A 23,084-nucleotide genomic window follows, 5' to 3' on the forward strand; every position below is an offset into this window, starting at 1 on the left:
AATATTTTCTACCTCACTGTGTTCCCAGCATTGAATGGCATGAACTATAGACTCTTCAGCTTGATTCTATAAGTCTAATGTGTTTTTCATTGACTATATAGCTTGTGGCGAATATTTTAGCTGCTTATTTGTATAAATGCGTGTGCACATATGTATTCAAACATGTGCAGTTGTCACATATTCCTGAAATGTAGTATAGTTAATGCTGGTTCTTTTGATTTTCTACATAACAAATAACTCCAACAGTTAGTGGCTTAATAGCAATATTTGTTTGCACTTATGGTTTTTGTGAATCAAGAATTCAGGAGTGGCTCAATGTGATGCTTCTGGCAAGAGGTTTCTCAGAGATAGTGGTCAGAGCTGGAGCAGCAGGGGCTTGGAGGCCCCGCCAGGGAAGCTGGGGGCCGGCTAGGCACCTCTTTCTTCATGTGTTCTCAGAGCCTCTCCATGTGGTCACTGTATGGGCTAGTTTGGACTTCCTCACAGCATGGCAGCCTTAGACAAAAGGTGACTCAGACCTACAAAGGTGAGTGTTCCAAGAGGCAGGCAAAGTGGTATACCTTTTATAACCAAGCCTTTTATTTTATAACATTACTCTTCCATAATCCATTAGTGGAGCCAGTTACAGAGGTACCCAGTTTCAAAGGGAGGGACAGACTCTTGAGTGGGAGTGGCATTTTAGAAGAGCAGGGAGTGGAAATACCATTTGCAGTCATTTTTATAATCTGTGACACATTTAAAAAAAAAACAGTCTAGTAATTAATCTAGTCATATGCTTTTTCTTACTAATAATTAAAGAATAGAGTTAGTAGAAAAGCAGGTTCTGCATTATGAAACCCCCAAATTCTAAAAGGAAAAAGATATTTGAGCACTGTCACTGTTAGGGCTGCTCATACATATCTCATTCCTGCTCACTCCCTTTATAAAATTGTTTTGTCTCAAATGGGATTCAGGTTAGTATTTGAGGGAGAGGTGTGTTATCTAGACAATTTGAGAAATAAAGGGGAGAAAGCCACCTCCAGATCTTTCTCATCCTCACCTCCGGTTAAGGCAGAAATGGGGTAGAAGCAGGTGAAACAATCAGAGGCATTTGCTTTCATCACCACTTCTATTCTGGACTGAATCCAGCTTTTCCCTCAATGCCCATTTCTAAACTTGTAGCCCAAATTGGAGAGGCAGTCACAGGAGTGGAGAATCACCTCCTGCCAGGAGATGGGGATAGAAGGAAGAAGAAAAAGCCAGAAAGCAAAAGGTAAACGTTAGAGCTTGAAGTTTCCTTCCACACCCCCAAATCCTTGCCATCCCCTCTGAAAATGGTGAGCACAGCTAGCCAAGGATCACTGCCCTCACGGCGGAATATGTTATTTCTATATCCCCTTGAAGCTGTGCCTTCCATGTCTAGACCTGCTCAGCAGAGTCCTAACTTCTGGACTAACACCTTTTCAGAGAGTCTGTTATAACCTATTTGGCATGCCTGGCATGTACACATGATTCAGTTCAAAGTGTTAAATTATTTAGGTAATGCCTATTGACTTTTGAAAGAAAAAAGATCAGGAAGGCCTTTTTTTTTTTTTTTTTTTTACCCCAGAGCAAATGTCAATGTACTGAAGAAATGAAAAGTAGCAATTAAATTTTTGTTGCTTTTTGTCAACACAAAATGCCCTGCTCATACATATCTCATTCCTGCTCACTCCCTTTATAAAATTGTTTTGTCTCAAATGGGATTCAGGTTAGTATTAAATTTTTGTTGCTTTTTGTCAACACAAAATGCCCTGTATTACTTTAAGTTGCTATATTAAAATGTTCCTCTAAATTTGCAGTCAGATTTTTCCCCTTTTAAATGAAAATAATCACATGCACCCTGAATACTATACTAGGTACTCTCTACAATGTATCAGTGAATTAGATTTATATCTTATGGCGGTGTTGCTTACATGACAGTGACTATTACAACAGCTTTACAACTGATGTGAATTCCTGCATTCCTCTGATCAGTGGGTGGGGCTTTGCTTGATTATTTTCTGTGTTTTTAAGCAGTGATTAACCAGAAGGTGATATTTTAAAGTCGTTATGTTTCATTGTACCATTCCATCTTGCTACTGTTACCATTTAGAACAAGCAAATTGCCTAAAGCATATTCACAAATTTTAAAACACCTTTACCTCTCCCAGAAAAAACATGGAAATACGAAAAAAAATTTTCAGTTGTTGTTGTTAGAATAATGGACACCACTTTTTATTCTTCTTTAGCTTGATTAAGGTTATCCTTTGTAATAAAATTGGAAAAAAATGCAGTTTTAACATTGTACATATTACTCAGCATTCAACAACAGCTTATTCTGTAGCTGTAATGTAGTTTCATTGCAGTCTGAAAAGCAAAAGAAAAAATTAGTTAAGAGCAACAATGCTAGCAATTTTACTGGTTAGATTTGAAAATTTTTCACTCTGAAGGCATAATTTAATATTTTTTGGACTTTTCTTTCCCCTATGAAGCCAAAAATCCATGATTATACTCACAGATTTATTGTGTACATTATGTACTGCTTTTCTAATTACTTAATTTGATCAACATTTTGATATACAAATTGGGTTTTTGTGGGTCTTAGAGTTACAAGAGGAATCATAACAAAATGTTAAAGTAAAACACTTTACCTCACTTTTCATTAAATTATATTAAGTTTATTGTTTACAAAATTTTTTCTAAGTTTTCCCATGAAAGAAAGAAACTTTGAAAGTCATTTTGATCACATTAAAACTGTCTGAAAATTTGGTCTTGTAGAACTATCTGTATGCATTGATAACTGAAAGGTCTAGACATAATTGCATAAAATCTGAAGAGAAACACAATTTGACAGAGAAAGACTTGTATCCGAATTTTGTAATGGTTTTTTCAGCATTACGCTGATTAGTTTGTTGAGAAATATTGTCAGTCTTAATGTAGCATAAACTCATTCCATTGATACGACTCCTAAGCCACTTAAGTGCAGTTCACTGTAAGAGAAGCAAAGTGTGCCCTGTGGTCTAGAGGGCTAGTAAAAGTACTTCCAGTGTGCTATAGTTAGGACTCACAGAGAGAATCACAGCCATTAGTGAAAACTAGGTTTAAAGGTTAAAGTTTTAAGCTATTAAATGTGAACTGGTTTGTTCACCAGTTTTAAGTTTGTGTTTAATAACCTCTCGTTTTCAAGAATTCATGATCCTTTTACACTGAGCATTCAAAATGAAAATATCATACCAAATATTTTGAAATAGATTGATTTTAAAAAACATTTTATTGATATGTTTATAAAGAATTATGCTTCCTAGTTAATTTTTAAAAGTAAACATGAGTAGTTTTTTTCTAATTTTCAGGCACTCATGTGCATACACACACGTTGATCTAAAGTTGCCTGATTAAATTGTTGGAAAGTTCTCTAGGAGTACCGTGTTTCCCTGAAAATAAGACCTATCCAGATCATCAGCTCTAATGCGTCTTTTGAAGCCAAAATTAATATAAGACCCAGTCTTATTTAACATAACATAGGACCTTGTATAATATAATATAATATAATATAATATAATATAATATAATATAATATAATATAATATATCATTAGAGCTGATTGTTGGCTAGGTCTTATTTTCGGGGAAACATGGTAATATGTAGTAAACATAGAGAATTAGATGATTATGAATGCTATAATAACATATTTCAAAAAATCACATTAAATAATAGGTAAGGTTTATATTTCCAAACTTAGACCTTAAACTTAGACTTAATGAAACACACATATATGTAAATGTTTCACTTCTTCCACATTTGATAAAGTAAAAAGACTATAAGTATACTTTTTCACTTAGAGTATACCTGTAAGTATAAAACATACTTTATAAAGTATTTTATTTTGTTATCCTTCTAAAATTTTATCTACATTTCCTTGTCTTGAATATTCAATTTATAGAGTTAAAGCCTGATTGGAATTATAATTTTTAGAATAATATAATATTTTGTAACATCTGAATTTTAAGTATTTATTCATTGTTAATATATAGAACATTCTTTAAAGAATGCTGTTCATTTTATAAATGTCTTAGACAACTGCAAATTTGTGATTACAGAAGACCATACAGTATAGTTTTAATTGTTCTAGGTACTCACATTTGTGTTTGAGTTTTAAAATACATAATTAAGTATTCTTTGAAATATCAGCATGTTGAAGCAAATTCATGCTAGTAACTTGAGAACATTAATACTACTTCATACATCCTTGTATTGCTCTGATATGGGACCCATTAATAAATTATAACACTATTATTTGTTCAGGCTGATGCATTTAATATTGAATTCAGTTTATAGTATGTACTAATAAATGAATAGTATGTACTAAATAAGTGTAATAAATATAGCCCCAATGTAGTTATTTCCCCACCAAGTCCTCCAGGTTGCATTTTTCCTGAGCTTTTAGTAACATTATTAGATCTATTGTTTATATATAACAACATACACATTTTCTGATAGAACAAGAGAAAATCTAAGACCTGACTCTTATTCATCATATGATTTGGCAAAGTCTTTCCATCTCTCTGTGACTTGGACTCTTTCCGTTTATTCATTCACCCATCCCTTGCTTTTATTGTGTCTCTATTAAAAACCACATTGAGTTCTTGGTTGGACTCAAAAATTGAATGATGTATAGTTGCTAACAATAACCATAACATCTGCATAATAAGGCAATTATAAAGTTAAAGTGGATAATGGAAATGAAATCATTAAAAAAGTAAAACGGATGCAAAAGAGTTTTAAAATGTAGTCAATATCTGTAAATGAGTTATAATAAAATCAAACGTAGTGATCAGAATACATGAAGCAGTTAGTCATTGGTTACTCTGGCCAACCTTTCCAAGTTCTGCCTTCATATCTCTGCTCAGCCTTTTGGCTAAGATCAAGTGTCAAGTTCCACCTTTCTTACTATTTACCAAAATAGACATCTCCAGATCAATATGCTGGCCAAATCATTGTAGTTTGATCGTACGAGCTATTGTAGTGGTGGCATTGCTTGTCATGGTAACAGCCCTTTCTTACTGCCAGTGTTTTATTGACAGTGAGATAGTCTCCCTCAAACAACCCAAGCTCACCCTCTCTTCTCATCAGTGCAGCTATTCATTGTGGATAGTGGTGGCTAACAGAGGAAGTGTAAACTTAGAAGGGCAACTCCATCAGTCAGTATAGAATGAGGACAATTAGATACAGTATTTGAGCAGTCACTTCTGCTTCCATGCATGGGAAATAACAATGTCAACAGTGTTATTACCAAACACACAGGCATGATATATGAGAGGCAACACAGTTGAATGGAAAGAAAATTATACTGGGAGCTCTGAGACTTCTTGCCCCTACTTCAGGGTGATGTTGGGAACATGATTGTTTTGACATGGGAAGACCAGGAGGGTGGTCACAAAAGGCATTGACCTGAACAAAGAATAACTAATGCATATTTGTTATGTTTATCTTAGGGAACTGGGAAATGTTACTGAAGAAAATGACTGGTTTCTCTGCCTGGAACATTGGTCTCCTAGTTTATAACCCACACATCCATTAGGTAGATTGGATTGGTTTTATACTTTAAAAATGGATATTTGTAGACATTAATAGATTATCATTAAAATTGTCTTGTCTGCATTCACAGAAAAAGAGCAGGGATCATGTACTACTTGGTTTGGTCACTGTAGAGAAACATGTGTGTTGCATCGATAGAGGCCAGTACAAAAGTCCTTAGAACACAAAGGTAATGTTGAATAAGGAAATACTACAGGAAATTATACACCAGACCAAATTAGTTTTAAGGCTTCTAGACTTAAGAAGTTCTGTGAGTATGGTGTCAGACCATTTTTAGCAGTGGCAGCCAAGACGGTATTGGGTAGGAAAAAAACTGGATGTTCAATTTTCCAGAGATTTCCTGTGTTTATTATTGTAAGACTGTGATTTATTAAAACTGTCTTACTTCTTCAAGTAGACCAAGATTTCCTCTGTGCTACTGAGGCTAAGATATATGGGGTTTGTGCAAAGAGTCTGTGAATGAGACGGGGCTGTAGTACCCAGGCTGCAATGGTGTTCATACCTGGTAGAGGATTTTAAAACTGGGTTGTCAGGAAGAGCTCTAGTCTCATTTTTTCTCATTACTGAATTTACAAATGTATTAGCTTTAGAAAGAGTTACTGCTCAAATTGAGTTTTGAGTTATAGGGTCTGAAACCACGTTATTTATATTTTTATAGTAATCGATGGCATGTGTTGAAGAATGTTCTGTATTCCTCTTGCCTGCTGCACTCCTGCATACAGAAACTAGTACTATCAAGTACGTCTCATCTGGCCAGTGGAGACTGTGGGCAATTACCCTCTGACATTTCCTGTGTATTTTGAAGATATATGAATGTTGTCCTGCGTGATGGTGGTAGTGGTGAGCAAACAAAAAACAAAGATCCGTTAAATATATTTTTAAAAATTATTCAGCAAACTATATTAGTGAGCAGGGGAATATAATGGCTATAGGTCCACAAATTGAAGTCTATTTCCTGGAAATTTTTTAAATGGTCTATTAAGCAGAGAATTTATAAAAATAAATATACAGTTGATTCATGAACAACACAGGGATTAGGAGTATCGACCCCCCGTACAGTTGAAAAGTAATGTATAACTTTTGTCTCCCCCCAAACTTAACTAGTAATAACCTACTGTTGACTGGAAGCCTTCCAGGTAACATAAACAGTTGATTAGCACATATTTCGTATGTTACTTGTGTTATATACTGTGTTCTTCAATAAAGTAAGCTAGAGAAAAGAAAAAAATGTTATTGAGAAAATCATAAGGAAGAGAAAATACATTTACAGTATTGAAAAGAATCTGCATATAAATAGACCCACACAGTTGAAACCCATGTTGTTCAATGGTCAACTGTACTCAGAAATATGATGGATATATGAAGAATAAGACACACCAAACTGATCTCACTCCTTTCTTGATAGTATGTCTGGAGTGACAAAGAAAAAGCATCATGAATCTGTATTTCAAAAGATCCTTAATTATCTTAATGGTATTGCTAAGAGCAAGGTAGGAAATTTCACCAAGGCTGCTGTTTTCCAAACTTTTACTTACATATCTTCTATCTATGGAACTTTTGTCACCCTGGATAAAACTTTAGTTAGAACATTTATATATTATACAGATAGGGAAATTACCATAAAATATTTGTATAGATCCCTCCTGAGATCCTGGGAGGGGTCCTAGCAATATGTTCATGGGGAATGTCTTAGTAAAATTTATGAAAGTTAGGTATTTGAGTGTTGTGTTGTTTTTTTTTTTTTTCATAAAGAGGTTTCCTTTTAAATTGTAGTCATGTCAGACCCACAAACCTGGATTGACCTCAGAATAAAAATAAAATGAAGCTTCCTTATGGAAGCAGGTATGGGGGCCTCAAATGCACTAATTTGGTCTCCCTAAGCCCCCGTGGCAGCCTTTGTGAATGAATCCACTGTGATTCCCATTCTGTTTGATGTATAGCATTTCTTGACAAGTTTTGGGGACTACAGATTCCTGGGTCCTGTAGTAGAACAGAATCAGAATCTGTAACGATGGCTCAAGAAATCTGTATTTTTTTTTAAAAATACCTCAGATAGTTCTGATGATGGGAAACACTGGGTTAGATGATAAAACACGACTACCACCACCACCACCACCACCCCTCACAAACTGTTCAGCCTGGAGGTAAGATCTCGTTAGGAGCTCTTCCTTTGACTTTGTGATACACAAAATCTTTAGCAGTGACTAAGATATAGCTACGGGAACTAGATAGAAGATACAGAGGACATGTTTATCAAGGAGTTAGAGAGAATGTGTTTTACAGTCAGATAGACTTGGGTCTCATCCCAGCTCTCACAGCCACTAGCTGGGTGATCTTCCTCATCCTTAATATTTTGATCTAGTTTTTCTTCTATAGAAAAATGTCCCTTTCATTGGGTTGTTAAAAATGTTTAAAAAGAGGTAATGCACATCAGAACTCAACACATACAGAATTAACATGTAGACTGGCCTAAAGAAAATGTTTGCTTTTATCTATATTGATCACTACCTCTACTAACAATAAAATCTTAGAAGAATTAGTGGAGAAAAATAACCATGATGCAAAGTGGATTGTTTGCAAAATGAATTCAAAACTGGAAGAAAGGGCAAAGAAGAGAAATTCTAGTTCAATTCAATAACCGTTTATTAAATGTCCTTTTTATGCAAAATCTTCAAGGTGCTAATAATTTAGTCAGAGAGACACACAGATTAATATAAGTTATGCAAAGTTTGATAAGAGCAACGATAGAAGTAAAGTAAATACTTCCTATCCGATGCTTCAGATATGCTGTCAAGCTTTAACTTGTTGCCTTTGTCAAGGTATCTCACAACAAATGTTTGAACTAAAGAATATGCAATTTTCCAAGGAACAAGCATGAGGCTGTAGCTCAGTTCCCTTCCTCTTCAAGGACTGTGTCTTTGGTGAGGTGCAAAGTGTGGGCTAGTTCCTGAGGTCATTCAGATTTTTTCCCCTTTTTTAATTAAAGTTTATTGGGGTGACAACAGTCAGCAAAGTCACATAGGTTTCAACTGTACAGCTCTGCAATACATCATCTATATGGGGGTGGTAGATGAATGTAAACAGGATCAAATATATGGTGATGGAAGGAGAACTGACTCTGGGTGGTGAACACACAATGTGATATATGTATATAGATATAGATATAGATATAGATATATATCATATATATATGTCATTCAGTTTTGAGAGTAGTTGGTCAGCATATATGCTTCGTCACTCTAAATAAAGCAACTAACTGGTAATATTTGGAAAGTTCAGGGCCATCTCTCTCTCTCTCATTGAGATCTGGGAATCACAAGGGGGACATGGGCCAGCCACTTGTAGGGAACTTCAGGTCCTAAAGGTATCAGTTTGGAGGACCCTCATTAAGAAAAAAGGAATATGTAATGTCAAGTACAAAATTAAGTAGCAAAATTAATATTGAATGAGAAAAAAACTCATGAAATTGTAAATTTTTTAAAGTTATCACATATCACAGATATCTCAAATTAAAGTCCTTTAAAAATTCTATTTCCTGCATATACTAACAATTGTCACCCCAGTAAACTTTAGTTAAAAAAAGAGAGAAATAAATAAAATAAATTTAATTAAGTATCTGAGGTAACTTCATAATAATACTATTTTTCTTTGTGGTGGTAAGAATACTTAACATGAGATCTACCCTCTTAACAAATTTTTAACTGTACGGTATAATATTGCTAACAGTACACACAGTGTTGTACAGGAGCTCTAGAACTTAATCATCTTGCATGACTGAAACTGCACCCATTAAATAACAACTCACCATTTCCCATTTCCCCCCCTTTCCTCACAACCACCATTCTCTGCTTTTGTGTGTTTGACTATTTTAGATACCTCATATAAGTGGAGTCTACAGTATCTGCCATTTGTGACTGGTTTATTTCACTTAGCATAATGTACTCAGGGTTTATCCCTGTTGTATATGGTAACATTTCCTTCTTTTTTTTAAGGCTATCTAATATTCTTTGTACATATATACCACATTTTCTTTATCCATTTATCCATCCAAGGACATTTAGATTGTTTCCAGATCTTGGATATGTGAATAATGCTTCAATGAACATGGGGATGCAAATATCTCTTTGAGATTCTGATTTCAATTCTTTGGGATAAATACCCAGAAGTGGGAATGCTGGAACATACGATATTTCTATTTTTAATGTTTTGAGAAACCTTCATACCATTTTCTATAGTAGCTGCACCATTTTACATTTCTACCAACAGTGTACAAGAGTTCCATTTTCTCTCTATCCGTGCCAACACTTATCTTTTTGTGTTTTCATAATTGCCATCCTAACAGGTATAAGGTGATATCTCATTGTTGTTTTTATCTGTATTTCCCTGATGATTAGTGATGTCGAGCATCTTTTCATATATATATTGGTCATCGGTATTGTCTTCTTTGGAATTTTGTCTATTCGAGTTCTTTGCCAATTTTTTAATTTGGTTATTATTATTTTGCAATTGAGTTGTAGATATTCTGTATACTCATATATTTTGGATATTAACTCCTTATCAGATACATGATTTGCAAATATTGTCTCCCAATCCTTAGGTTGCCTTTTCACTCTGTTAATTATTTCCTTTGCTGTGCAGAAGTGTTTTAGTTTGGTGTAGCCCCACTTGTCTATTCTTTTTGTTGACTGTCCTTTTGGCGTCATACCCAAGAAATCACTGCCAACATCAGTGTTATGAAGCTTTCTCCTCATGTCGTCATGTAGCACTTTTACAGTTCCATATCTTATGTTCCAGTCTTTAATCCATTTTGAATTGATTTTTATGCATGGTAATGTCAGGATTCAATTTCATTCTTTGCATGTGGATATCCAATTTCCACAGTACCATTTATTCAACAGACTGACCTTTCCCGAGTGTATATTCTTGACATTCTTATCAAAGATCAATTGACCATATATGCACTCTTTTATTTCTGCACTCTCTATTCTGTTCCGTTGGTTTACATGTCGGTGTTTATGCCAGTACCATACTGGTTTAATTACTATCATTCTGTAATAAATCTGGAAATCAGGAAGTCTGATATCTCAAGCTTTATTCTTCTTTCTGAAGATTGATTAGGCTGTTTGGACCCATTAGTGATTCCATATAAACATAAAGATTGTTTTTTTCCAGTTTTGTGAAAAATGCCATTGGGATTTTGATAGGAATTGCATTGAATCTGTAGATTGCTTTGGGCAGTATGGACATTTTCACAGTATTAAATCTTCCAGCCCATGAACATGAGATGGCTTTCTGTTTATTTGTGTCTTCTTTACTTTCTTTCTTCAGTGTTTTATAGTTTTCAGTATACAGGTCTTTCACCTCCTTGGTTAAGCTTCTTCCTAAGTATTTTGTTCTTTTGATGCTAGTAGTATTGTAAATGAGATAGTTTTCTTAATTTCTTTTTCAGGTAGTTTGTTTTTAGCGTATAGAAATGCAACTGATTTTTATATGTTGATTTTTTTATCCTGCAACTTTACTGAATTTGTTTATCCTAAGAGATTTTTTGTGGAGTCTTTAGGGTTTTCTTTGTATAAGATCATATCATCTGTGAGCAGATATATTTTGCTTCTTTTTTTTTCAGTGTAAATGCCTTATTTCTTTTTCTACCCTAATTTCTCTGGATAGAACTTACAATACTATGTTGAATCGAAGTGGTGAGAATGGGCACCTTTATCTTCTTCCTGATCTTAGAGGAAAAGTTCTTCATTGTTGAGTATGATATTAGTTGTGGGCTTTCCATATATGGCCTTTATAATGTTGAGGTAATTTCATTCCATTCCTAAGAGTTTTACTTGTTTGGGAGTTTTATCATGAAAGTGTATTAAATTGTGTCAAATACATTTTGACAAAGCATTGTTGTTTTTTTGTCAAATTTTGACCTTTGTTGAGATGATCATGTGGTTTTAATTCTTTATTATTGCTGTGTATCACAGTTATTTGTATGTATTAATCTTCCTTGCCTCCCAGGATAAATCGACCTTCGTATAAATATAGCTTCGTCATAGTGTATGATCCTTTAAATGTACTATAGTATTTTGTTGAGGATTGTTTCATCTATGTTCATCAGGAATATTGGACTGTAGTTTTCTTCTTTCTTTTTTATGTATTTATTTTTTAATTGGGGAATATTAGGGGGATATTGGGGAACGGTGTGTTTCTCCAGGGCACATCAGCTCCAAGTCGTTCTTCAATCTAGTTATGGAGGGCGCAGTTCAGCTCCAAGTCCAGTCGCTGTTTTCAATCTTTACCTGCAGGGGGCACAGCCCACCATCTCATGTGGGAATTGAACCGGCACCTTTGTTGTTAAGAGCTCACTCTCTAACCAACTGAGCCATCCAGCTGACCCTGTAGTTTTCTTTTCTTTTTCTTTCTTTTTTTTTTTTCCCGGTAGTATCTTTTCTGGTATTGGTGTCAGGGTCTTATAAGATCAGCACTTATGCTGGTCTTAAGTAATGAGTTTGGAAGTATTCCCTCTTCGTTTTTTAAGAAGAGTTTGAAGAAGATTTGGCATTAAGACTTCTTTAAATGTTTGGTAAAATTCACTAGTGAAGTCATCTGGTCTGTGCTTTTTTTGTTCAGAGTTTTTTGATTACTGATTCAATCTCCTTGTTAGTTATAGTCCTGATTTTTTGTTTTCTTCATTTTTAAAAAAAAATTGGACTGCATATTCTTTGTTTGCTTCTTTCTCATAATAGCACTTTATAATATTCTCTGGAGAGGCCAGAAAGATGAGTCAGTCTTTTCTTTTGCACCACTAATCAAGAACTTTAAATTATTGATAGGTTAGGAAAATGTATTTCATGCTTATTATGCATTATTGGTAATGTCATACTAAGATATAATACTTTGTGATGTGTAACCTTATACACAGATACATTGTTTTAGAAGAATTACTATAGTTTTGTGCCCTTCACAGTGAAAATTTTTATATATATTCTATTATCTGTGACTTTCATAAAAAATAATAAACATAAGTCTGAATGGTATATTAACAATTGTATATACAATACACTAAATATAATGCTAACAAAAAAGACTCATTTAATTTGATATTGATGAAAACAGATTCATTTACAATTTTGCAAATATAATGTGTGGAAGAATTTTCTGTAGACTAGCTTCTGGCTCTATAGACTTTGAAACTTGTTTTTCCTCAGATATTTAAATACTTCTGGTACCAGATATTGTAGGACATGGTGAATATGGACTCTTGGCTTCACCCTAGAGTGATAGTTTTAATAGGAGGTACAATTGAGTACTATATTTTGTGTTATATATTTTAAATATATGAGAATATTTATACCAGTATTCTTGAAAAGTGCAACCATTGTGCGCTCTCCCGAGTGGCAAAGTCTGCCTGGATTCACACACAAAGAAATATAACAACCTAAATTAATTCAGTGGGCATCCATTTTTATGCGTGTTACTTGGCCATTACAAGAAATCCACTTTATAGATAAAGCAACACTTTATATAATTGCCCTTTTGTCTTCTAACTCTTCTTCACTGCTCCAGAGCAGTAAAACCATCTTGCCACCAAAACATACCTCTCAAACCGCATCTTGTCTCTCCCCAAATTCATTACTATTATGATCATTTAGATTTTCTGGCTATCTTGTCCTCTTTGTCCTAGCACTTCACTTCATAGCTTCCTCCTACTTAATATACTAAGACAAGAAATCAGATGCAGGACTCTTGTTAGAGGGTGGGGGAGGGAAACAGCTCTTCAGCAAATGAAAGAAGGGAGCAATGGGTTATTGCTCACCTATAGGTAACGCTTGTCTTGGTCATAGTGACTGGAACAGGACAGAGAAGAGGAGGAAAAGTAGAGCTCTATGTTTAGGTTACAAGTCCACTTGTAAGAGAGGTGGTCAAGTTATATAATTTTACAGCTTTCACTGTAAAGATTCAGTATCTTAACATTTTTCTTTCATGTGAATTTTAGATCATATTCTAAACACCTTTGCCTTTTAAAAATAGAGGACTAACTCAAATTCATAATATTTCAGCCCTGTCACACAGTACAATTGCCTCAACTTCAGCAGAGCCACAGAGATGCATTGAATAATTTCTGTGGTGATGGAAAACAACTCAGCTCCTCCCTTATTGTTTGAAATCTTGTTAGTTACTAATCTGTTGTTGAGTTAGAATAATAAATGTAGCAGTCTTATGTATCATTAATGTGTGTAAAAGACATTCGTAAAAAAATGTATAATAAATGCATCTCTGGAACTTGGAGACCTGTACAATGTACCATCTTTGTAATTGCATTTTTTTTTTTCTGGTAAAAGGGAAGCATGTTAATCAGTGATTTAATTTTAAATGAATAGAAGTCAATTCTTCTAAAATATAGAATAGAACTTCTCAGTTTCCTATGCACATTCACCTGAAATCAATCATAAATACTTATTTCCCTTTATGGAATATCTCACACAACATATTCAGTTGAAACCAAACATAATTTAATCAGTGAATATTCTGTTTTCTCTATCAACTGTTAATTGGAAGAGAGGTAAAGGGTAATAAATAAGTGTCTTTACTTTCCATTGTATAGGACTTGAAAATGAAAGAATTATATTACTTTAAACACTTAATTTCTATAAAATATGTCACCCCATAATTATCTGAAGATTTTTAATAAATGTGTTTTAAATTTAGGCTTATTAAATCCTTTACAGTATACTAGAAAGTTCATTTTGTATACAAAAAAATGTATTTATGTGTATGAATAGTTTTGCTCCATGAATATTTTTGAATAGCATTAATCTCTATGAATAGTTTTGCTCCATTAAACTCTATGACTATTTTGCTCCAAAGAAAACTAGGTCCTGAATTATTTACATTTGGCCTAGATAAGGTTTAGTTTAAATATTTGTCATTATTCTAGTTTATGTTGCAAAGAAAAAACGCTTTCTTCTCTGTGTTCCTTAGAACTTCAGATCACATGATATTTGTGTTAATTTGTATTTTTGATACACACACAAACACACATATATATTTCCCCACTAGCTTGTGTATTATATGTGTGTGGACAGCATCTGCTTCATTTTTCTATGCCATGTTAGCTATACGGTAAGTGTACAAAATATTGAAATGAATCATACTCAAATATTGAAATGAAGTATAAAAATTAATTTGTAAGGTACTGTGATATTTTAAAATTAACTTTTATATCCTCCAATGGTAAATTTCGTAGTCTATTTACAAAATATAACTGAAACTTCCAATGTCTTTCCTCTCAAGTTCATGAGAAAGTTTTCCTCATTGCTTATGACTGCATACTCATATACATTATCTTGAAAGTCCATAATATCAGGAGATTTGGGTGAGATATCGCCACTTAACAATGCTCAAACTATAGTTTAGCCATTGCTATTGTCCAGAGAACACATTGAAAGCCTAAATATTTAGGAGCAATTATAGTATTTAGATAAAGACAGAATATTAGATGTCTACATATAGAGGGTGCCCAAAAATTTATACACATTTTAAAAAAGAAAAACTATTAAAATTGTAATACTCAATATATACCACAAGATGATAACAAAAGATGAGTACAAGTCACATTTGACTTCTGCAATTACAAGAGGTGCTCAAAGTCATTACCATCAGTGTCCAGACACTTCTGATTACGGCAAACTACTGCTTGAGCAACGTTGACCAAAGGGTCAACTTGTATACATTTGTTCTGGCTCTCCCAGTATGTATAATGAGAAGTGTCCAAATTTAATCACGCTGTGATAGAGTTAGTAGCAAATATAATAAAAACTCTTTAACTATACACCTATTACATTCTAATCCTTGTGACCCTTTGGATATCTTTAAGACTATTGCAAAGTGTTGACAAGTATTGTAACTATTTGAATCCATATCAAAATATGGATGCTGAAGAAATTGATGAACCATGGTATAGCCTGTTATGTTGGCTAGATAGATGTAGGTATTGCCATTACCAGAGTGCAGCCAGATGATAGCACAGCATGTTACCAACCAAATTATGGCAATTTTCATGATCTTAACTGAAAAGTCTCAACAGAATCTTAAAAACATGGTAAATCAAACCAGATGTAGAAAAGATTCATTAGAATGTTGAAATAATGAAAATAAAGGAATAGTTCCATTATTGTTTGAATAATAAACTTTAAACATTAAAATAACATAAAGATTGAAGCATACATAAACTCCCTAAGAGGCAAATAAATAAATAAATTTATACCTTTAATTGAAATCTGCTCTATTTTATTCATTGTAATAAAATTATATCCTATCAGGATTTCCTACAGCTCTTTATACAATTGTCTTTATTGACCAACTTTAGAATACTGTTACTTGTTAAATGACGTCATTGTGGCTATTTTAAAAAAGGAAAAATTACTGATTTGTTGGATTCTAATTAATATATTTATTATAATTTAATACAGGAATTTCTAATAATTATCAAATTTTAGTTTTCATCACCTGGGAACTTAGTTACTATGGTCTCTGTTTATTTTCTAATTCTACTGATTAAAACATCTATTAAATTATCGTTTCATTATATAAATTTCTTCATAATGATTCAAGGTTTTTATTACATGTAAACTGAAATAATACTTGCAGTATTACATATTAATAAAAATATGACCTATATTTCTTAGAGATTGAAATTTGTTTTGTGCCCTTTATGCTGTTTTATGATGCACTGCTATACTTTATCTGTGTATGGTTAGACAAACACTCTTTATTCCTATCTGTTATCATGTTAATATAAGTGTCTCTCATAAATATCTAAACATACAATGTTTCATTAGACACAAGTTTTAATAATGTCAATTAACATTATTCTTTGATAACAGAGTGATGTTTTAGATTTTATTTAGATGTTTTAGATTTTATTTAGTTTTATCCTAAAACGAGTAGTAACTTTGCTTATCTTTCTGCTTGAAATTAGGATTAAGTACTTCATATTTTTATTATAATGTATTTGTGCATGTTTGCATGTACATGGGTCTGTGACACAGTGAGATAGAGGACACACTTTAGCACAAAGGCTAAATTCATGAATATTCAATCAAGAATTGTGTTGAAATATGCACAAATGCTAAGTATTTTAAAAAGGTTATAAAACAGTGAAGATTACATCTTAAATATTTAATTATAAATTTAAATGTATTTAAAATTTTAGTTAATCCAAACTATATTCATTGAAAGTATTAAATTTAATTCTACTGGCATTTAACTGAGAGTCAATAAAACTAGAGGACCAATAAAAGTAAATATTGCAATATTTCATATTTTTCAAAAGTGTGTGGTTATATTACGAAAAGTATTTAAACTTTTATTTATTTACTTGTATTTTACTTTGAAATTAACAATACGTGTTTATTATAAGAAGCCGAGGTGTGTAGAGAAAACACAAGTCTTACCTCATCCATTCTTTCATTGAAGATACAAATTTTGGTTTGGTGTATGTTTTTACAGTTTTATCCATGCTCAAGTTGTTTAATTTCATTGTTTATATATTATCCCTTATATTTGTTGTTCATGCCATCATGTGCTATTCTTAAATGTGCAAAGATCATGATTATGATTATATCAATGGTAATTTCTCTATATGATGATTATGGGATTTTGATCATTTGATCAGTTATTGCTCTAGGAGCCTCAATTGTATACTTTGTGGCAAACTACTATTTTTGATATTTTGATTCAAAGTTGATTTTTTATAGATTCACAGAAACCATAGAAAAATGAAGTCTTAGCAACATGGGTTAAATTTTTTCTTTTGTGCAATCCGGTGTATTCATTTGTTTGCATTATGAGAAGAAACAGTAATCCAGTGATGCTAATGCATAAAGCATCATGAGTATTACTAACTAAAACATCTATGCTAACCAAATAATAAACTAGGATCCTAGCCTTGTTAAATTGTTCTAACAGAGATAAGATGAGTAATTTACATTTTACTGAACATTGTAAAGTTTCATACACTGAAAATTATTTGGGTATACAATTTTCATGTGGAAGGTAAATGCATAACATATTGCCTTTCAAACTCTCCCCCGTCTCAGGGGCATTTGAGGCTTAGGCCATGAAATGGAAGACAAAGAATAAAGATCAATCAAGTGAAAATAATCGAATTGAGAATTCCTGACTATTGGTAATCACTCATTTAACCAGATCCTGTAATGTGAATAAGTTAAACCCAGATCTAAATATTATGTATTTATGGTATTGAGAACTACTCAGCTACATTGGCATAGTTTTATTTCAAGCACTACTTTATAGAATACACTTTTATGTGTAATTATAGCCTTCCTGAAAAACTAAAAATGTGCTTGATGGACTATTCAAAGTTATGTTATTTATATATAACTATCAATGTATTTAAGATGGCTGATCACACTGAAGTGATGAAAGGCATTCGTCAATATCCAGGAGTTCGATATCCTGTCCTCACTCCTAATCTTCAGGGTTTTCACCGTGCTGTAAGTGCGCTCCTAATTTTTCTCAAATCAGTATGCTTCTTACTGTTTTTAAGTTCTTTACAAAGTTAAACCTGTGTCGAATTTAACTCATTTGTTATCCTGTACAAATACTATGTTAATATACTGACATGAATACGTGGAAATCATTACCCTCATCGTTCAGTTAGGGACTAAAGTGCTTTGCATAAATGGTTCTTCCAGTTTTACCATTAAAGAATTACAATACAGTTACCCATTTTGATGAAATTATTTTGAAAGTGCATTTTATGCATCCATCTTAAATAAGGAATATAGAATATAGCCTAACCAGTTCTCAGTACAATGTTATAATTATAATCATTAATATTATTGTAGTGAGTGATTATGTTTGTCAACTCTTTTTAATCTGCTTGCTGTTGCTGTTTTTCCACCTACCCCTTTAAGATGAAGCTAATCACTGTCTTTGAAACTTCCTCTAACAGATTTCCCTATTCCTCTTCTGGCTTGTTTCCTCCAACCCTCTGTGACTTAGGAATTTATATGCAAACAGACTTTAATAATTATGCACAAGAAAAATCAATGTGATTTTAAGTCAAGTCTTGAGGTGTTACGCTTCCATGCTTTACTATAAAAGTTTTGCAACTGCTATTGCTGGTGTTAATGGATATTTTTTACTTTTGTATTTCAGACTGTGAGATTGTGGGTACTAGTTGATACATTACCTGTTAGTGTCTCTTGTTAAAACCACTTTTGTTTGATTTGATACGATCGTTTATCACATTGTAAAGAAAAAAGCATTTTAAGAAATTTTAAATATTACTGTCATTTGGTCCTAAACACAGTAGGGAATGTATCCATCTTGAAAAGACACTGCAAGGACACCCTCAGGATAGAAGGGCAAGTAATGGACTGAAACAAATCTTGGCTTGGGAGTCAGGCAAACCTGTGCTCAAAACACTGTTCCGGGATGTTTATTAGCTCTGTGACCTTGTGGTCATGATTTAGTGTTTTGGTCCACAGTTTTCTCATCTGTGGAATGGGGTAATACTTAGTTTACAAGATTATTTGTGTACCAGAAATAGGGCGTGCAAAGTACCAATAACAATACTGGAACATAGTATGTGTTCCATAAACATAATTTTAATTTTAGAGGTTAAAATTGATTTGGATAGAGGAGTGGAAGCTGATATATTTTTTTAAAGTTAGAGGAAAGATAATATTTTTTTTCTTAACGTATTAGGGATCAGAAAGAGAGGGGTATTTAGGCACAGTCTAGAGGTACATTAATAGAAAGTCTTAAAACTTCCGCTGGAAAAAGAAGAGGCTTGACATTTGAAAACAAGTCACTGGAGAATCCTTGGTGAAAGAGTGAAGATGGCAAAGGGGGCAAAAGGGAAAACTGATTAGGTTAACATTTATGAATTTAAAGATTGACAAGAGGATTTGGCATTAGACACACGAGAGTGTGGTTATAGCAGTCAAGGTATGAAACAGTGGAAGCTTGGTTAAGAGATAGGAAGAAAATTGGGGGCAAAATCTAAATGATGAATTGAAAACTATTTTTCTATTGCATTGTGGGAAGAAAAGGAAAACAGGAAGCATTTACTGTACTGTTTGAATAATTGGCCTAAAAATAATGTTCTCCATAGATATTTAAGAGGTTTTGTTGGGCTGCTAGTATTTTCCATAAGTAGTGTTAAAATATTTGAGGATAACATAATTTAGGAAAGTCAAAATTATTTTGGAACATATCATTGTGTTTTCTGTGCCTCATAGATTTATGAGTGTTGCAGATTGTGGAATTATTCTTGCAAAATGTTTTTACATTTCAAAAAAGTGTATGTAGCCATATGAGAGGAATGTGATTTTAAATTTTTAAGAAAATGATAAAGAATGAAAGCATGACTTTATAGAGTAGTTAATATTTCTTCTATTGCTGTCATTTACATTTTTGAAATTATTAGCTTTTGCCTTTAAATTATATTTTTCAGGTTGCTGCTGGTGCCACTGAGATATCAGTTTTTGGTGCTGCATCTGAATCCTTTAGCAAGAAGAATATTAACTGTTCTATTGAAGAAAGTATGGAGAAGTTTGAGGAGGTCGTTAAGTCTGCAAGGCATATGAATATTCCAGCACGAGGGTACTTACAAAATTTCACAAATTCTATTTAGTTAACATCTATTGTTAAAGCTCATTTATGAACTATTTAGACATTCTTTCATCATTTATAACGATATACATAGTGTATCTTATTTGTACCGTATGTGATCAGACCCATCACTATTAGCGGTGCATCTCATTAATATCAGTTAATAATTATTAGACTGTATCTAGCTTGTAGAGTGTGTAACACAGTTGAAATCAGAGGGAGTAGCGTGCAAACCTGACATTGTTACTCATTTTATTAGTACTGAATTATTCAAATGCAGCCATCTTTTGATCTCAGCCCAGTATGAGTTAATAAATTGATGTGAACTTAGCATTTGGAAAGGAATCATCTAATGTCGTTTTCAATTTAAAAAAAAAAAAAAAAAGAAACCTGACTTTTTTTTCCCCCCGAAGAATGTTTCGTATAGAACTTGAATAGAATACGTAAAACATAATATTGAATCTGAGCTGTACTGGGAAGTTGGGCACATCATTTCACCCATTCAAACTCCCCATCAAAAGCCGCCTTTCCTGCTTTCTCTCTGTGATCCCAAAGCCGAGGTATATTGGGAAGGAGAAGAGAGAGAAAACTCACTTTGGTTCTTACCTGCTTCTGAGACCAGCAGTTGCAGCATCTATTGCAAACAGGCTCTACACCCAGGCGTGTGTTCTGAAATCTATAATAAATTCTTTGTTACTTAAGACAGAAGTTGTTCCTAAGACATTAGCTAATTACCCATTGATTTTCCCAGTTATGAAGATGTAATAAATAGACCATATCGTCTTAATAAATTAAAATGCATAGCATGGTGTAAGAGAAGGCCAAATGCTGTAACTGGATTTAGATACAGGTTGTACCTCCTTTGGTTGAGGTGATCAAAGTTCATGGTGGCAGGAAATATTCAGCAGTTAATGAGAAAGACAAGTGGATCCAATTTTGAGTGATGATAGTAGAAAAGCTTTAGATTTCAGCCAACGTCCTTGGAAGAGCAACGACCTTGGTTGAATTCTAATGGAGTTAGACTACACCATAGTGAACTATCTTGTTGGTTTGCTTACTTTTTTTAACTTCTTTTTTTTTTTCTCCACATGAATTTTTTAAACACACAAAATTATTTTGTAAGTAAATATAGCATAACATGCAAAGCACATACAAGAAAAAAAAAATAAGATAATGTATTTCGAAAGACAGAAAATAAAGGATGTATATTATTAAGGCAAAGTCAAATAACCATAGCCAGAAAGGAGAAATGTAGTATAAGCTTCTAAATTCAAACATGCATAGGTTGTTTTATCTCTCTTTCCTTTAAGTGAAAGGGAAAAATAAAGGAGCTATTCCATTTCTATGTGTGTTTAAATATGCAGTTTGGTTTTTGAGTAAAATCTCTTTGGAAAGTTGAAAAACCACATAACTATAAGAAGTTAAGTGAATGTGCAGCTTACACTTCAAATATGAAGTTTGTTTAATATTTAAAGGTAGATGTAAACATAAATTGTATGATACCAGATTTTATCGTTTTAATTTCTCTCCTATAAAACAGAATAAGTATTGTAATAAAGCCGATAGAAACCCTAAATCCACTTTAATACTGATTGTTGAACATTTAATATTGTCCCATCAGTAAAGAAACTTCTAACCATGCTACAACTTAAAAAGTTTCCCAGGCTTTGATAAGAAGGCTACAGAAGTACAAGATGGACAAGGAGTGAAACGTAGTCAAATGAAATCAGCAAAGTACATTGGCGATTTAATGTAGCGTTATACTATAGACAAATGTATGCTTCTCAATGCAGAGTTTGATCCTGTGGAATATAAGTCTTGGTTGTTCTTGAAACACTACTCACTTTTAGAAATGCGCCTCTTGGTATGTGAGTTCACTATTTATTTGTACAACTGAAAAGTATCTTCTTACTTCCCAACACTTTTAGAGAGTTTAACTTAGATTGTATTCTTACTGCAAATCTAGGTTGTAGGTACTCATTATTAAAAGTAACAGGCCATCGGTACTCAGGTCAAGAACATAGCCATGTTCATCGACTTGAAATTGAAGTAGATGCTTCAGCATGTCTTTCTGTGGCCACAGCTGCATCAACATGTACTTGATCGTTGTCCAGAAAATCTGTGTCATCAGCTGTCAGATTTAAAGGCCATAAGGCACCATGCATTGTATAAATGCTGGCCATTTGATATTTTTTATAAAAATAGTACACTTTCATTTGGTCAAAATAGCAGCTTTTAGTAACGTTATGAAAGCTATTGTTTGGTTCCATCCCTCACAACACACACACATACACATTCATGTGTACATACTTTTCATACAGGCTCAGAACTTTACACCACATCTGGGACACTAGTACTGCATATACATTATATATGAATGGACAATGAGATGTCTACATTTTTTACTTCCTTCTTTAATGTGTAATTCATGACTTTTAAACAATCTAGGTTATATTTTTATTATGACTAAACTTTTAAAGAGTTAAAAAGCCAAATAAAAATAAAAGCCTGTGATAAATGTAATCGTGTTCTCTCTTTTTATCAATGGCATTTATTGAAAGAATTATCTCTTAGTTTGTCAAGATCCTTTTAAATTTGAAATGCATCAAGATACGAAGTAGTGTTCTAATACATCATATAAAATATTCAGGTTTTATTCCTTTTTAAAGCAAGTATCAACGTGTCTTTAATGAAATCACATGAATCCCTTGCTCACGCTGTGTGTGTGAATATTAATTTAAAGAGGAAACTATAAGTTTGGGCCTACTGAAAGTTAAAAGGAGTATATTTTTAACATTTTTCCTAGAAGCCAAACAAAATTGTCCATTGTTTAAAACAATACAAACTGAAAA

At 33.1% G+C, this 23,084-nt stretch overlaps 1 protein-coding gene across 9 annotated transcripts in view; it reads left to right on the top strand.

Annotated features, from left to right (window-relative positions):
- HMGCLL1 (3-hydroxy-3-methylglutaryl-CoA lyase like 1) overlaps positions 1 to 23,084 on the top strand; it is a 144,965-nt gene that overhangs the window by 47,209 nt on the left and 74,672 nt on the right. For 7 of the 9 annotated variants that reach the window (XR_016020302.1, XM_088795644.1, XM_074333113.2 and 4 more), the window contains 2 exons: positions 18,009 to 18,104; positions 20,075 to 20,223. Coding sequence is in view for 8 of the 9 variants with exons in the window: in XM_088795644.1 (XP_088651770.1) it covers positions 18,009 to 18,104; positions 20,075 to 20,223 (245 nt within the window). In the remaining variant the exon portion in view is untranslated. The remainder of the gene's footprint in view (positions 1 to 18,008; positions 18,105 to 20,074; positions 20,224 to 23,084) is intronic. The other 2 variants (XM_074333114.2, XM_074333111.2) reach the window with 1 other exon arrangement.

The sequence above is a fragment of the Rhinolophus sinicus genome, chromosome 2, assembly GCF_057876585.1.
Source record: "Rhinolophus sinicus isolate RSI-liver-muscle chromosome 2, RSI-T2T, whole genome shotgun sequence".
Classification (NCBI taxonomy): Eukaryota; Metazoa; Chordata; class Mammalia; order Chiroptera; family Rhinolophidae; genus Rhinolophus; species Rhinolophus sinicus.